General features: G+C 38.3%; 1 protein-coding gene across 1 annotated transcript; it reads right to left on the bottom strand.

The window, feature by feature from the left end:
- Positions 1 to 2,825: 2,825 nt before the first annotated feature.
- prpf3 (PRP3 pre-mRNA processing factor 3 homolog (yeast)) lies at positions 2,826 to 15,483 on the bottom strand. The gene is made up of 17 exons (XM_053493563.1): positions 15,312 to 15,483; positions 14,025 to 14,180; positions 13,602 to 13,732; positions 9,858 to 10,013; positions 9,145 to 9,213; positions 8,767 to 9,038; positions 8,455 to 8,573; positions 7,914 to 8,101; positions 7,561 to 7,727; positions 7,166 to 7,248; positions 6,888 to 7,031; positions 5,318 to 5,417; positions 4,967 to 5,080; positions 4,580 to 4,698; positions 4,218 to 4,295; positions 3,645 to 3,706; positions 2,826 to 3,417 (listed from the first exon to the last, which is right to left on the bottom strand). Exons 2-17 carry the CDS (start codon positions 14,167 to 14,169, stop codon positions 3,268 to 3,270), a joined length of 2,097 nt encoding a protein of 698 aa, XP_053349538.1. The 5' UTR covers positions 14,170 to 14,180; positions 15,312 to 15,483; the 3' UTR covers positions 2,826 to 3,267.
- Positions 15,484 to 16,692: the final 1,209 nt, after the last annotated feature.

The raw sequence follows: 16,692 nt of genomic DNA, 5'->3' as shown, positions 1-16,692 counted from the left end.
ATAGAAATATAAAGTTACACACCTGCTGGACATGTAGGCCTATCTTACTCTGTCAGTATTTACAGTCACATTCAAATATTTGCATTGAGTGTAATATTGTTGCACTTTTATGTTCATAAGAAGGCTAATTGATCATGTTAATTAATCATGTCAAATGTGTGTGTGTGTGTGTGTGTACACACTTTGGGAAAAGAAAAACTTGTATAAATATTTAAATACATTAATTTATTGCTATACATTATCTATCTATCTATCTATCTATCTATCTATCTATCTATATATATATATATATATATATATATATATATGATAATATTATGATAATAACCTGATAATATTAGTATTACTAAATTATGATTAATACTATTAATAATACTTTATACTACAGTTTGTATACATTTTTGGGTTACTATATACAGGGTGGGTAAAAAAGTATTTTATTTATAATTAATATTTAAAGTAACCCAAATAACCAGGCATTAAAAAATCCATATTTTTAGAACAAATTTATTAAAACACATTGTACTTTATTAAAAAAATGTCCTTTATTACATAGTAAAATGAAAGCAAATCTTTCAATTTCAATGTGGTGACAACCAGTTTCCTCAATCGGCTGGAGATGGAACACTCAGTTATCTGAAGGAAGTCGTTTTGAATATTACTGAGAATCTCCTGAATCTGTGCCTCCAAGTCCTCCAGTGTGCGAGGCTTATGTCTCTAGTGTCCTGTACACACCCTCCTATGCGTAGCCCCACAGGAAAAAAAACAGCTCTCTCCGGCTATGGGAGGCTGCAGCATCATCCGGGATTTGACCTTGCGAACACTAGATGATAGGGTGATGACTTCACTGCCGCGCCACTCGGCGACCTGTGTATATGTTTTTAATCTATTCATTTATGTTGTTATTTTTATTAATTAATTCTAAGCTTTCGCGGTACGAGTGTAAGCCGTCATATAGGGGCCCTTTTAGTTCCACGGCTCCTGCATAACTGCTGCATTACACATAACGTGTGCGTTTTGTTGGATTTTCTCTTAATCAAGTGTGTTTTCCCCTGAATTTTTTCTTTTGTCCTCCTAGAATATACAGAACCTGATGCCTGCAGGATGAGAAAAATGCCTGTGTATGTGTGGTGGGCCGTCATGAGCGTGTGTGTGCAAATCCAATGCACTTACAGTATTTTCAGAATATCACACACAAGCTTTCCTTAGAAGTTAGCAGCTATGAGTATATGTATTAAATAGCTGTCACTTATGATATAAGAAGCTACTGAATTGATTGTAGATGCAGTCACATGTTTTCCTTATTATAAAATTGTCCTCATCCCATTCTGCACTAAACAGATGAGACTGAAATTGTTCAGATTTTTTAGCAAGTAGAAAATAAAAAATAAATAAATCACAAATGTCATGAGGCTTAGGTGGGGTACACCCTTGACAAGGTGCCAATCCGTCAGAGGGTAGACACACACAATATGGGGGAACAATTTGGGAACGCCGGTTAGCCTCATCTGCATGTCTTCGGACTGTGGAAGCAGACTGGTGTACCCGGAGTACACCAGGCACAGGGGGAACATGCAAACTCCATGCACACAGAGGCAGTAATTGAACCTGGCCTGGGATCGACTCGGGACCCTGGATGGGGAAGGTTACAGTGCTAACCGCTAAGCCACCATGCCACCTTCTTAGCACTGTTATGTGGCAATAAAATAGTCAACTGACGACCTGAATGTACCAAATGTCCAGGTTATCACATCTATGGAGTTTTGTCTTTCCTGATTGGACAGACATATTCCATATGTGCCTGTTTGTAAACGTGTGGTTCTGAAAGCATGAGAAAATCATTTTCACACAAATTCGCCACAACACTGAGCACTGTCATCAAAGCTGAAAGCTATTAATGAAATCTTTAAAGGAGTTAATGAAGTCTTGCCGCTATTAGGTTCCAGCGTTTTGTTTGTCAGGAAACATTAACACTGGTGGTTTCTGTAATTGAATACAATGTAACTGCAACTGACAAGAGCACACAAAGACCTTATCACTGGCCTAAGGGGTGCTCAATCCACATGACAAATGTGCAACATTATTTAATAAAATTTCATTTGTACAGTAAACCACTTTTAACAATGGTCATTGTCGCAAAACAGCTGTACTAGAAAATGTGTGTAAATCAGATTGTCCCTGCTGAACAAGCTGAGGCCGACAGTAACAAGGAAAAACTCCCCAACATGGCGATAGTGAGAAACCTTGAGAGGAACCGGACTCGACAGGGAACCCATCCTCACCTGGGTGATAACGGATAGTAGGAATTGATCTGCAGGAATACTGTGCGTTAAGCAGCTGGAAATTCTATATGACAAATGATGTGTTTAAGTTAATATGAAGTCCAGTGTGTTTTTGGAGGCTGAGGTACAAAACGGTAGTAAATTTCAGTCCTGAACTATTGAGCAACAGCAGTCACAAGTCCTGAAAGAGCAGCTGTCTGCATCAGCCGAGACAAGGACCGTCTTATACATAAGCTACGTTTTAATTAATTATGTCTACTAGATACAACCTTACGCTGCATAAATAGACTAATAGCATACATGTTTGCACTAGTAATGGCAAATTCACCAATTTCTTTTTTATGATAGGTTTCATTATTGATTCAAACAAATCAAAGTACGTTCTGTTGCTCATGCTCCAGTATATATCAAATAATATACACATCCTCTTATGGTTTTGTCCAGAAGAAATTAAATTAATCCACTATTTATCCAAAATAAATACATAAATAAAAATAAAAACTATTATAAATACTATTATTTAATAAATTCAGACATCACAAGTGTTTTCCCTCCAAAGCTTTAATCAGTGTGGGCAGTTGGTAACAGGTTGTGTAGACATCTAAAGAGACCAGCATCTGAACAGTCTCACATTCACTTAAAAAAATGAAGGGAAATAAAAAACTAAAAGTTACACTTTATATAAAGGATCCTATCGTCCAGAGTGATGTCAATCTTTGACGCTCTCCCCGTAAGTTGCAGGAGAAACATGTCCTTGCACTAAGTTCTCTTTGCAAACGTCCTGCCATGATCACGAGAAACCAATATCCAAAAGTAGCAGCAGTGCAGGTTATCGAACAGATGCGCACACATACACACACACGACTGCCAGGTTGACGAACAGTAGTTTAAATCCAGTCCGATTATTTCCTTCTACTGTATAATTAACCAAACAAGGATGCCTGTGTGACTTAGACAACACCACACTTGCTCTTTTCTTCTTCTTTCAGTCGTCGGCCGTCTCCAGTACGCTCTCGCTCAGAGCCAGGTCCCAGTAGTGCTCGGCGCCGTGCTTCTTAAAGTGTTCACGGGCCATGTTCTCCGTGGGGCACTGCTTGAATTTCATATCGCCGAAACTGCGCTCCATCGCTGTGCCCTGTGATGGAGAAAGAGAGGGAGAAAGAAAGGTCTCTTTTTAGTGTTTTCTTTTACATTCTAATGACACACAATAAAATGCAGGCCAAATATAGTTAATGATGAAAGTGATATATAATAAAAGATATGTAAAAACAAACCTAAACCAATATTTACTTTGTTATAAAACAGTTTGACTTGAAGCGTTCATCATAAAAGTATATACAATATCACGCTCCATGTGCTTACCTCCCACACAAGTGTGCACTTATTGTGCTTCTTTGACCCTTCGTCATCAGAGTTATCAGGGTCTAAAGGAAACACAATGGGCCAGATGTTAGAATCTGCAGATATTTAATTCTAAACAGAACCAAAGCTTTATTTTGCAGCAAAAAAAAAAAATTAATTCTGAATTATTTCGAATACTTGACATGATATTTAGAAATCCAATTGCATAATTAAATAGCTTTCTTAAAATATTAAACACAAAGCCAAAAAAGGAGGAAGAAAAAATATAAAGACAAAAAACGTTTAAAGGGTTGAGGCTCTTGGGTACTAATGGGAACGTAGAGGGTTCAAGCCCTAGGCTACCACTGTTAAGGTCTTGAGCAAGGCACTTACCATCTGCTCCAGGGGCGCTATAATCCTGGCTGACCCTGCGCTCTGACCCCAGTTTACTAACTGGAACATATTCAGGCTTTTGTAAAATAACTTTTCCCTTTTCACCATCAAACTTTCACCAATCCTCTTTGTTATGTTGGGAAAGTCTTTACTTGACTTAACTACTTTCTTTATGTAGGTCGGGGATACAACTTCTCTTACCATCTCTCTTTGAGCTGAGTTCCTTCCATTTAATCCTGTTCAGCATCAGCCGCTTGAACTTCTTCTGTGATTTGGGTCCTGTAAATGAGGAACATCATTTTAGAAAGTAACCTAATACAACCAATACTATTAATTCATTTGCCCTTTAACATTCTAACAGCAGTGCTATACACTTGCAAGCCCCATCAATGAACATCAAGTTATTGTTAAACTACCTAGGCTCCTAAGCAGGGCAGAGAGCACAGTACATGCTGCAAGTGGCCATTTATTATATTTTACTTATACAGGTGTCTAATTTCAAGAGAACTTTGACAAGTGGATAATAAAGACAGCAGAGAACAACAGATTTCAGCCACTCTTACCTCCTTCCACCACCACGATATTGACGTCTTTGTGCAGCACCACAGTGCCAGTAAGATACAGCTGGTTTGCGTTGGCTTCCACTTTGAACTTCTTGGCTGGGTTATGCAGGTTTCGAATCCTGAGAAAGAAAAATCACGTCACGTTGTTGCTAGCCTTAGAACCAATTTTAACCCCGACATCACGCAACACTACAGGATATAAAAATCACATACACATCTATCTACCTTAATCACTGATCCCACCTTTAATCTCTGCGGATAAATTTATCCTAAGAGCAAGTAAACATCACATCAACACACGCTGCTGAAATCATTTAATCAATACTGCACTGCTTCTACTAAAACTACTAGCCACTAACAAGACTTTGGTGTTTATAAAGATGTTACCTGTAGACAGCGATGTGAACACCGTGACTCAGATCTTCCTTGAGCTTCTTTACTTTCTTCTCTTTCCTTTGCTCCGCGGTCAGTTTGCGAGCTGCATTTGCCTCCTCATGGGCTCTACACACACACACACACACACACAAACACAAACAAACAAAAAATTTAACAGGAATAATGATTTTCTAAACATGGCTAATTTTAAAATAGATTCTAATAGCCATTACTATATATAAATATACCCCCTCTTTTACGGATTGTCTTATTGCCAGGAGTACAACACAGCACTGACCTACAATTCATTTGTTAGAACTAAAAAACGCTGTTGTGGTTAAAATCAGGTGCAGGTGCACTTACTTTTGTCTCTTGGCCATCTGTGCTCGGACGTGAGCCTCCACTTTTGTGGGATCCTGCACCGCTTCCGTACCCAGCACACGCATCAGATTTGAGATCCGCACTACCAAAACACAATTCTCCTTTAAATTATTATTTTTTTTTACATTTTCCCAGGGCGAGACAAGATTACAACCAGGACAAGCAGGACATTTTTATTAATGAAAATCTATCTGATCATCAAGGAGACAACGCTTATAGCTATGACACTACCTGGCCATTTATTTTTTTCAGTAATAACCAATGCTGTGTGATTAAACTGGTTGTATAATCGAATAAAGCTTTTGGTGTTTAATTCAATTATTACCTAATCAAATTAACCGATTAATTAAATAAATGGGTTGGTTTTCGATTCGGGATTAAATCATACTTTTTGAAATATTGAGGAAAATTTTTCAAATGGTACATTATCTAAAATTGACAAGTTCCTTAACTTTTGCATTTTGCAGAAAATGCAAACTGCTTTAAACTTCCACATTACTGCAATCTACAGTATGTATACTAGTATGGTGCATCAGTTTGGCAGTAAAATGATTCTTTTTTTCAATAATCGAATCATTAAATAATTGAAAAACTTTTTTCATTTTAATACATAGATATGTTTAGTAATTTTAATGCTTAAAAAAACATGTAAAATGAGTGGTACCAAACTAAATATAAAAAAACATAAATCAAACTTAAAAAAAAAAAAAAAGTCTACCCAAGATTCACAATTCTAGTAAAAACAGCATGTCCCCTCCCAGAGGTGCTTTATTCCGATACCATTTTTCCCCTCCCGATACTTCTGATACTTGGGCTCAGGGTATCGGCCGATACCGAGTACTGATCCGATACCTGGGTGTGTATCTGTATATATAGCTGTAGATACTACTAGCTCTGTATTAATTGACAGAATTATTTTATGCTGGCTTTAGATTTATCCCATAATAAAACATGAACAAGTACATATGGTAAACTAGGGTGTTTTTATTATCTGACATACATTTAACAGTAGTACTTATTTTTGAAAAAGAAACTGAACTTCAACATCTGAAAAAGAACTTCAAATGCAGCCACAATTCTAACACTGTAAACTGAAAAAGGTATTTTCAAAAGGCTTCTTTACTGCAACAGTGGTTGCTTGTGGCAACACGGCACAACTTCCTGTGTTTGCATTCTGAGCAGCGAAGAAGAATCGATTTTTCGATTTGCAGCGTTAAGCAAAGCTAGCGGGCATAACTAGGATATGTTTAGGAAAATGATATTGGATCGGTACGTGGACTCAAATACTCGCCAATACCGATGGCAGATTTTTTTTTGTTACCGGCAGCATTTCCGATACTAGTATCAGAACAACCCTATTTATTCCTTACATAAATATGGCTTGACTCATTTTGCTATTATCAATTCCCACCTGCTAACTGAAGGTGAGGGTTAGCATTTAACTTCCAACACAGGTGCCACCTGCTGCTCATGCAACATAGACGCCCATGACGAGTTAGCTTGCATTTTTTTAAACAATGACTAATAATAATAATAAAAAGTAACTCTCTACCTTTGGGTTCAGGCGGGGGCATGAGGCCGAGTCGGACCTTCTCCTGCACCTCTTTCTGTCCCTCGCGCCGTGTCTGCCTCCTCAGCTTCTTCTGCTCCTTCTTGGTCAAATATACACCCAGAGTCACCGGTTTGTCTGTATCCACTGAGACAGAACAAAAGAAAGAGAATCTCTATCTGAGCCCGGCAATGTTATTGTGATTATTAAACAGCATCTGCAGAATTCTGTTCATACACAAAACTCGAATGTCTAATGATGTTCAAGTAGTTATAGAATACCTGGAGGGGCCATTTGGGCAGGATGTTCCACCAGATTAGTGATTCCATGAAACTCCAAGTTGTCGAAAACAGTCTGAACAGTGCTGAGAGAAACAGACAATAAAATCTTCAAAAAAAATTGGGCGGGTGCTTTAGTACCATCTATATAAATCTATATTAAATAATAACAAGAATAAAAACCTTTATTAGAACATAATCATTAGAACATAATACTTTGCAGAGCTGCCATGATTGTGACCAAATTCTCAGGGTAGACTTTTCACCCTATTCATTTACCAGGCTGAATAAGGGGTAAATCATTCTATAACAAACACTCTCTACAGATTTCACACTGGTGACTTTTTAATTCAAACACAGCTTCACTGCAGTCACCGTTAAACAGCTTTCCTTCTTACATTTCTATGTTGTTTGGGAGAATGAAGGAGTCCCACCACTCGACGGAAGGCACTTCACCTTCGCCGAGCTCCTTCTTAGGAGCGATCAGAGCCAGCTTGGTCGACGCCTGGATGCCGGTCTTTTTGGCAGCCTGCGCAATTTCCATCTGCAACCTCTCCAGCTGAACCTGAGGCAGACCAATAGTAGGGGAAAAACAAACAATTACATGCTTCTATTAGGAACTGAGATGGAAGGATAAAAAAAATAATAAAAAAATTCACACCTTGCATCGTAAGTGTAAAAAAAAAAAAAACAATTGATATTAAGGCCTTTAAAATGTTGTATTTAGTATAGACCAAAAAGTTATGTTCACCTTGGTTCGTATCCGCTGGCCTATTTTCTCAAAGCGGCCCTTGTCGTGGAACTTGAACATCCTCCTCTGTCTCTGGGGTGTAAGCGCTGGCATCCTGGGGTCGAAGAAGGACGTGGACTCCAGGTCATCGCTGGGCTTTTCTTTCAGCTGCAGCTTGAACTGCTCTCGCTTTACTGCTCTGATATTAGCTAGAGAGGGGGCAAGGGAGACGAAATCAGGTATCTTTACAAATGTATCTATCTAAACAAATAATACAATTAACAAATAATAAAAAATAAACCAACAATGACAAAGCTGACCTCCCTGCTGGTGTAATTAAAATATTGCCAAGTAATTTTTGGTAAAAATGGTAAAGATATACTGAAAGCAGTCATGCTACAAAGCAACACACTTTAATCTCAGTTTGAAATACTGCACTAAAATACTGCATCCATCCTACTTAACAGTTTTCTACAGTTTAGTGGCACCACTGAACACATTCCCATAGACTTCATTTTGGCAGGTTACGGTCTTTTAACCTTTCCATCGATTTCAATGTTACCTTTCAGAGTGGGCATGCGGTGTGTGAGCTCCACTTCTTTGCCGCTGGCATCAACAGTTCTCCCGAGCTCGTCCAGGATAAGCGGTGTCGGCTTTGTGATCTCACGGGCCTCAACTTTACTGTAAAAAGAACGCAAACACGGACAGTGCATAGTGTGAGCACAAACAATGATGCCGTTAGAGAGAAACTAGTGACTGATCGCTTGTATTAAAACGACATAAGCCTTGTATGATAAACTGACTTCAAGAATAAACAGTACTTTAAAATTTGAAACAAGGTAAATTGCGCTTGTGTGTTCTCTGCTACACTCACGGTGGTGCAATGCCCATGGCATGCAAGTTAGCAAGTGCCACCAGGTTGTGTGGTCCTGTGTTATTCACAGTTCCAAGGATGCCTGGCTTCATGGCAAGCGTGGACTGAATCTTGGCCTGGAGCTCGGCAGCTTTGCGTGCTTTCTCGATGGCGTCGTTCATGAAGCTGGCGGCCTGTGACGGGGCGATGGACTGAGTTGGGCCTGAAGCGGAAGGCAGGACAGGGCGTATCCCGGTGACCGCTGGCTGGGGGGTAGGCAGGGGCAGTCTGGGCTAGAGAGTTACATACAATAGGCAAGTCAAATGATTCGTAAAATCTGAAGGAATTTAGATGCACTAATTTAAAAACATGGTAAAAAATGTTTCTTAAAATCATTACCTGAGTGATACTAAGCTGCTTCTTCCTCTCTTCAATCTGACGAGTGGCTGTTTCCATCATCTGCTTTATCTGTGGGAGAAATGGATCAGGATTTGTTAAAAATAAATAAATAAATTTCAAAAGCAGCTATGATACTTTTTCATTCGCTCAAGTCAAAAGCACATGCAATGCACTGCACGAAGTTCTGCTTGGTAACCTTGGGTCCTGACGTGACGTTTACTGTCTCCCTAAACATTGCTGCACAACAAGTAATGTCAACTGTATTTCATAGTGACACAAAGCCATCACTGGCAATTAAAAATATCTGTTTGGATCAGACATTAGAGGCTCTGCTTCTTTGGAGGGGAAAAAATAATTTTAAAAATCTGTGATGGATTTTCCATACACTGTGCAGGTGTATTAAATGATGGCAGTGCACCCACAGTGTAGATTGTAGCGTTTGTATGCGGTAAAAGAAAAGTGATGAATTTGACCTGAAATGTTCATGCATTTGTAAACTCCTAATCCTAAAGACGTTATATTTCAATTAGAAAACATGCAAGTTGTTTTAAAGCGTTGCTTCTTTCTTCCTCCAGACCCCAGAAGCCGTGCCACTAAAAAGGCAACATTTTGACTCGAACTACAGACACACCGGGAATGACGTGTGGCACGACGCATGACAAAGATAAACCTTTTATAACAATATGAGTGTTTAGCCAAACATGGGTACACACTTGCATCTTGGTGAGCATGCCAGGACTTTCTGTAGGAGGTCCTGGGAGAACTTCTGGCTCTTCGACCTCCTCGAACCGGGGTACTCTCTTCTTCTTTGCTGCAGCCCCGCTACTCTCTAGCTCTTTCTGTGCCTCCACCTCATCACCGAATACGTCCTGTAGAGAGAAACAATAAGCAAGGTCACAAGCTGTTTCAAGGAAAACAGCTTTGATGTAACAGAAAGAAGAGCTTCACAGATTTTTAAAGTCTTAATAAATACATAAATAAATGAATGAATAAACACACACAACATTTTACATTCTCTTATTATTTTATGTAGATTAGAATAGTGCACGCTTAACTAAAAATCAAAAATTGCCCATCCCATAACCATAATCAACAGGCTGTCATAAATGCTTAAAGCTAAAATGCAACTGTCCTATGGAACTCACTTGTTATAACGTGGCTGCATCAAAAATCAAAACTCTTTTAAGGTTTTTAATAAACACACAGTCGCTTTGTATTCGGCGGGCCAATCATGGCTACTAATTAGTAGGCAGCGAGGGCAGGTACAGTGGGGGAAATAAGTATTTAATCCCCTACAGTTTATCTAACTTTGCCCACTTATGAAAAAAAATATAGGCCCTTCATTTCATTCTATGTTTATGGTAAAAGATTGAAACAGAATATCAACCAAAAATCCAGAAAAAGCACATGATACAAATGTTATGAATTAAATTGCCTTTCAATGAGGGAAATAAGTCCCCTACCAACCAACAATAATTCTGCCTTTCACAGACTGGTTATGTCCTCTTGTGGTACACATTAATTTAAGAAGGTGCTCCTAACAACAATGTGGTACGTGTAAAAAAAAAAAAAAAAAAAAAAAAAAGACACCTGTCCACTAAATATCTTCCTTTTAAACCTCACCACCATCGGCAAGACCAAAGAGCTGTCAAAGCAAGTCAGGAACAAGATTTTGGACCTGCACAAGGCTGGAATGGGCTACAAGACCATCAGCTAGAAGCTTGGTGAGAAAGAGACAACTGCTGGAGCGATTATTTACAAACTATTGATAACACAATACGCCTGCATGGATTAAAAATCCTTCAGTGCAGCAAGGCTTCCCCTCCTCAAGAAGACACATGTACAGACCCGTCTGAGGTTTGCCAATAAACAGAGAAAGATTGGGATAAGCTGCTGTGGACAGATGAGACCAAAAGAGTTCTTTGTCATCAACTCGACTTGCTGTTTTCGGAGGAAGAAAAATGCTGACTATGACACTAAGAACACCACAGTCCCTACAGTCAAGCAGTTAAAGGTGGCTGGGGCTGTTTCTTTGCTAAAGGTACAGATTGACTTTGTGGCACTGAGGGCCATGTGTTGTAAAATTTTGGATGAGAACCTCCTGAAGATGGTTTGTGGATGGTTCTTCCAGCATGAAAAATGACCCCAAACATACTGCCAAGGCAACTAAGGAGTGGCTCAAGAACAAGCACATTAAGGTCATGGAGTGGTCCAGCCAGTCTTCAGATCTTAATCCAATAGAAAATTCACAGAGAGAGCTGTAACTTCGAGTTGCCAAGCAACAGGCAAGAAACCTTAAACATTTAGAGAAAATCCGTAAAGAATAGTAGATCAAAATGCACCCCAAGATGTGTGCAAATCTGGTAAACAACTACAAGAAAGGTCTTCCCACTGTGCTTTCCAGCAAGGGTTTCTCTACTAAGTCATGTCATCAAATACTTATTTTCCTCATTGAAATGCAACTTAATTCATAACATTTGTATCATGTGCTTTTTCTGGATTTTTAATTGATATTCTGTCTCAATCCTTAACCATAAACCTATGATAAAAATGATAGACCCTACATTTCTTTGTAAGTGGGCAATCTGTAGTGGATCAAATACTTATTGAACTCACTTTCTTCATAAATATCACAATAACTTCCTTTTTTAAGAGAAAGTCTATTTCCCTCATAGAATTTGTGCTAAATATTTGGTCATTGTCGGCTCGCAGGCATGGAGCGGTAAAGTGATCTTGGGCTGCCTTGGCCAGAACTACGAACCGCTCTTCTGCTACAGGTTGGTGAGTGAGGGTCGAAATACAGTACATGATTTAGCTGCTGTCTTCGTGAAAAATGTCATACTCAGATTATTCACGCTGTTGTTCTTAAGCGGTAAATGGGATTTGTTGTGTTAAAGCTTTTGGCAGATATTTCCTTATGTGATTTTGCTTTAGAAAAAAAACTTATTACAATTTGGGCGACAAAATCTTAAACAAAATTTGTATTATTTTCCAAACTGGCACCAGGATTTTGATGTGATTGTTGACTTTTGTATTTTGTATTTTGTGTTACTGTATCGGTTTATGTAAACAGCACATTGAAAGACAGCCAATCTATAAAAAATAAATAAAGATTTCTTCTGCCTCGTAGCTTCTTTTAATTAATTTTAAAAGCTTGCGTTATGGTTTTGCGCAATTATTTGTTTGGCGTGACACAGCGTGCTTTCAGATGCGAGCCGCCAGTAAACACCAACGAAAAAAAGCGCTTACGGCACCCTCAAAGCGGAAGGAGCTGCAAACAGTTAGCTGTGTATTGATTTGAAGGAGCGTTCTGTTGCGGGATGCAAAATGGAAAGGGAGCAATAAAAATATAAGCAAGCCAAGAAAAGAAACCAGCAAGAGAAAACGACAGAAATTGTCAGTAAAGACTTATGTTATGCCTGAGCTGTAAATTTAGAAAAATTTTGGCCCGAAAAATAAGTTGCACAACTTAGTGTTTTTGTATAATTATTTACTTTAATGTGTGCCTTAGTCTTTTTGATACGTAGTCATTTGAAAACCCCCCCCCCTTTTTTTTAGTTTTTGCATCTAAGGAAAGGCTTTAAAATAAGAACGTACGCACTGTAATGCACTTAACTCATCTCAGTCAACTGTAAGCTATTCCTTTTATTGTGAATAATGACAATGCTGATTTTTGATAAAATTCTGTATGCATTTAAAAAATAAAAGTAGATTTAAAAAAATAAAAAACTCAATTAATCTTTGTTTCTCTTATACATTTTACATTGCTATTTAATTAAGCAAAAGTAAATTTTATTCGATTACCGATTACATTTTTGGTAAAATACTCGATTACTAAAATATTCGACAGCTACAGCCCTACTATCAGCAACTATCTGCAAAAATTCAATCGGAACATCCCAATTATATATATATATATATATATAAAAACAGAAATTATGTTTCAACACATGACAGTAGGCAGCATCAACGAATGCAATAACTAATAGCTGTGCGGTAATAATGCATCTCCCCCAAACATTGAGGAGTGGCAGCAATTGAACGCACACACCATTTGCAGGAAATGGTAGTGCACAGGTGTCAGGATCTGCACGCGAAAACGCTCTAGTTAGGGGTGGGCGATACAACCAATATCGTCTATCATGGTAGAAGCAATTTTCTACCTCGATAACGATATATATCACAATATAGTAATTTGTATCTGAAAATGCATAAATAAAAATTGCTGGCTCAATCAGGTGCCACAGTTTCGTCCCACTTTAGATGTGTTTGGCTTCCCATAGAAGTGAATGTCTATTACATGGTTTTGTAACGTGCAACGTCACGTGATCTTAACCGCGATTAAGACGATAGACCAAAATCTCCATCGGTTGACAAATTTCTACCGGTTAACCGTGTATACTGGTATATCGCCCACCCCTAGCTCTCGTGTATGAAATGTCTTTATAGGAACTTACCTTTAGCTCTCTCTTGCGGTTTTTCTCGGCTGTGCCTTTATTGCCCCTTGAGTTCCTGCTCTCTTCCAGCGCTTCGAAGAGACGCTCTACAAAGCTGCCTGCTGAGTCATCCAGAAATGGCCTCAGCTGGTCTGAGAGATACAATTATGATAAAAAATAAATAAAATCATGACAAAAACAAATTACAAGTCAAAATGTGTAAAAACTTTACTGGTGAATGAACCTGGTTAGCCCAAGCTATTACAGAATCATTTTTTTTTTCATTTTGCAGTGGGTACAGGATTTTTAAACCATCGTACTACGGTTCAGTACAACGACAGATCAAGCACAGGGTTTACGACTGTGCTGAATTAATTCATACCGCATTCGTACAGCAGCTGGGATATCAACCTGTATTTGAGCGCAGAGATGCATGTTTTGTACCTGTTGTCTTCCTTTTGTCCAGGCCTTTCCCTAAGCAGTGCAGAGCCGCCGTGACCACAGTGGGTTCGGAGAAACCAAGCACCTTCTTTACGGTGCGCTCCACCCAGGGCCGCAGCTCCTCCACCTCCCGCTTGGGCAAAGACATCCTGCGGAGATCTGAGGTCAAGGAAGAAGTAAGGAGAAAAAACAAAAAAACAAAATTAGTCTCAGAAAATATTCTGTCTGTATGTCTGTACATCTGTCCAGCCAGATTTTGTCACAGCAGCATTTAAAACTGACTGGACAGAATTTAATGAAACTTCTGCAAAACGTACATATCTGCCTGAAGTTTAACCTGCGCCATAAGTAAAAGCGATGTTATAAACATTTATGTGCCAGATTTAATAATCTATTTTAAAACATGCTACTAATAAGCTACATGCTCAATGTAAACAAAAACCTGGACTAATAGAAATTCATTAGAAAAGACAACTGAATATTTTTACTAGGATTAGTTCATATTTTTTACTGCTGAAGAGGTATAATTAAATTTTAACATGCCGGAGACGTTTTAAGAAAAAGTGTTATTTTTATTCGATCTACTTTCTCGATTTCTCATCTGTGATTTACTCTTTCATTACCAAACATTCGGCTTGGCATAAACAAGACGTAAACATAGGCTTTTCATTATCCTCTCTCTCGCACTCTCATTGATGGTAATAAGATGAAATGACAGTAGATTCTAAATCTTGTCATAAACTAGGTAATTTCTGTACAGTTCCTTAATATTTGGTCACCAATCCAACGGAAACAAATACTGTGTAAGGTCGTCACACCAAACAAAACATTGTGAAATTACAATTTTAAAAAATTAAAGGGTTCATCTTTGTTGCAGATAAACATGTACGTGGGCTTTAAACTGAAATAATAATATCACTGATTACATTAAAGCTGATTAACCTTTTAACCCTTTCAACAAACTATTTTCCGGTCAACGACGGGTACTAACGCAAGTAAGTAATATTTAGGTAAAATGTTCTTTTTTTTAATGAAACCCTCTAATATTATATACATGAAGAGATTTCAGCTATTACAAACAAATATGTATACAAAAACTAATAAATACCCACTATAGATCAAATAAACATGCCAATGATTTTGCATACATATAATTAACTTTAATATACTTCAACTCCACCCTCGATAAAAAAAAAATGAAGTTATGTTTAACGTAAAGTTGTTTTATTCATGCTAACGCAGGTAGCTAGCTACCACTGCGGTTTTATTTAAACATTAGCAAAATCTCACCAGATAATTTCTGTCACACTCTTAATACCAGGCAAAACTTCCTCCTGAACTTTGAGCTCCTCCGATAAAGAAACTTCCAGAATGTGACTGAGATTTAATCACAGACACGCAAAATAAAAATTGGCGAACTTTCTAGCTCGCGCGGCGTCCAGACAACGTTCAGATGGTGCATTAAGAAACCGGAAGTTTAACGAACAGACTGTTCCGCCGCACAGCGATACAAAAATATATATGTAATCGTGGTGATGCTGCCACCTGCTGGCCTGGTGGCAAAATGATCCACAGCTTGTTGTAGACGCCTAAGCATCACACCTGCTTGTGCTTGTTTGCTGTTATAATAGTCTGAATTAGATTGTGAAGAGTGTGATCTGTATTAATCTATAAAAGAACATTAGTGGGGTCAGGTAATGTGTGGTAATGAGATCACACAAAGTTCCAATGTCCAGTGACTTCGATGACTCCAAGTTATTGATATAAAATAATTAACATTTCTATAAAAATATTAATAAATATGCAAAGTGGTAATATTTAATAAAACAGATTGTGCCCTTTGCAAGACATGTGGCCACACATTTTAGGATAGATGTTGAGCTTTAAACAAGTCACAAGACCTGGAGGTTATTGAAATAAAATATAGAATAATAACTTATTATTTATTAATAAATAAGCAGAGTGATAACATTTATTCAGCTATTTATAATGTTACTATTTATAATATTAATATAATCCGTATTTCAGTTGGACAGTATTTTACAGACGGTCCCTAACTTGCTCAGGAGGCGAGGACTCTCCACTCCATCCCTGGTGAATCATTTCGTGCTTTGTGTCACACTGGCTGGTGTTTGTGTCCTGTCAACTATCTAGGAACAATTTAAAGAGAAGCGGGTGCAGACTGGCCATCCAGGAATTCAGGAAACTTCCTGGTAGGCCGGTCTTTTGTAGACTGGTCCTTTTTCTTTGCTAACCCCAGGATTGTATATCTGCTATATACATATCATCATATACTGATAGGTCATAGCTGCAGAGACATGCCTCAAGCAATCCAGAGTAGCAGGTTAAAGTTTCCATCACAATTAGCACTGATCTAGCACTAATTATAACTATCAAGCACTTGGAAAGTTAGAGCACTAAGTATGATGTATAGTACCTTGTCCCACACATCGGTTAGTGTTATTGATCAGGGATTAGGGAGGGATTCGAGATTCAGCCTTTTTTTAGAAGTTAGTTAGATTTGTATAACCAGAACAACATGGACTTTTAAGAGGCAATTTGGACTGAATTAGAAGCAATTACAGTACCTCAGCATATGAATTTAAACCCGCTTTGCTTGGCTTTCCACTGACACAAACGAGTTGTGAATGGACATATGCACTGGCGTTCA

This window comes from Clarias gariepinus, chromosome 4, assembly GCF_024256425.1.
Source record: "Clarias gariepinus isolate MV-2021 ecotype Netherlands chromosome 4, CGAR_prim_01v2, whole genome shotgun sequence".
NCBI classification, from domain to species: Eukaryota; Metazoa; Chordata; class Actinopteri; order Siluriformes; family Clariidae; genus Clarias; species Clarias gariepinus.
This window is presented reverse-complemented; position numbering and strand designations above follow the sequence as displayed.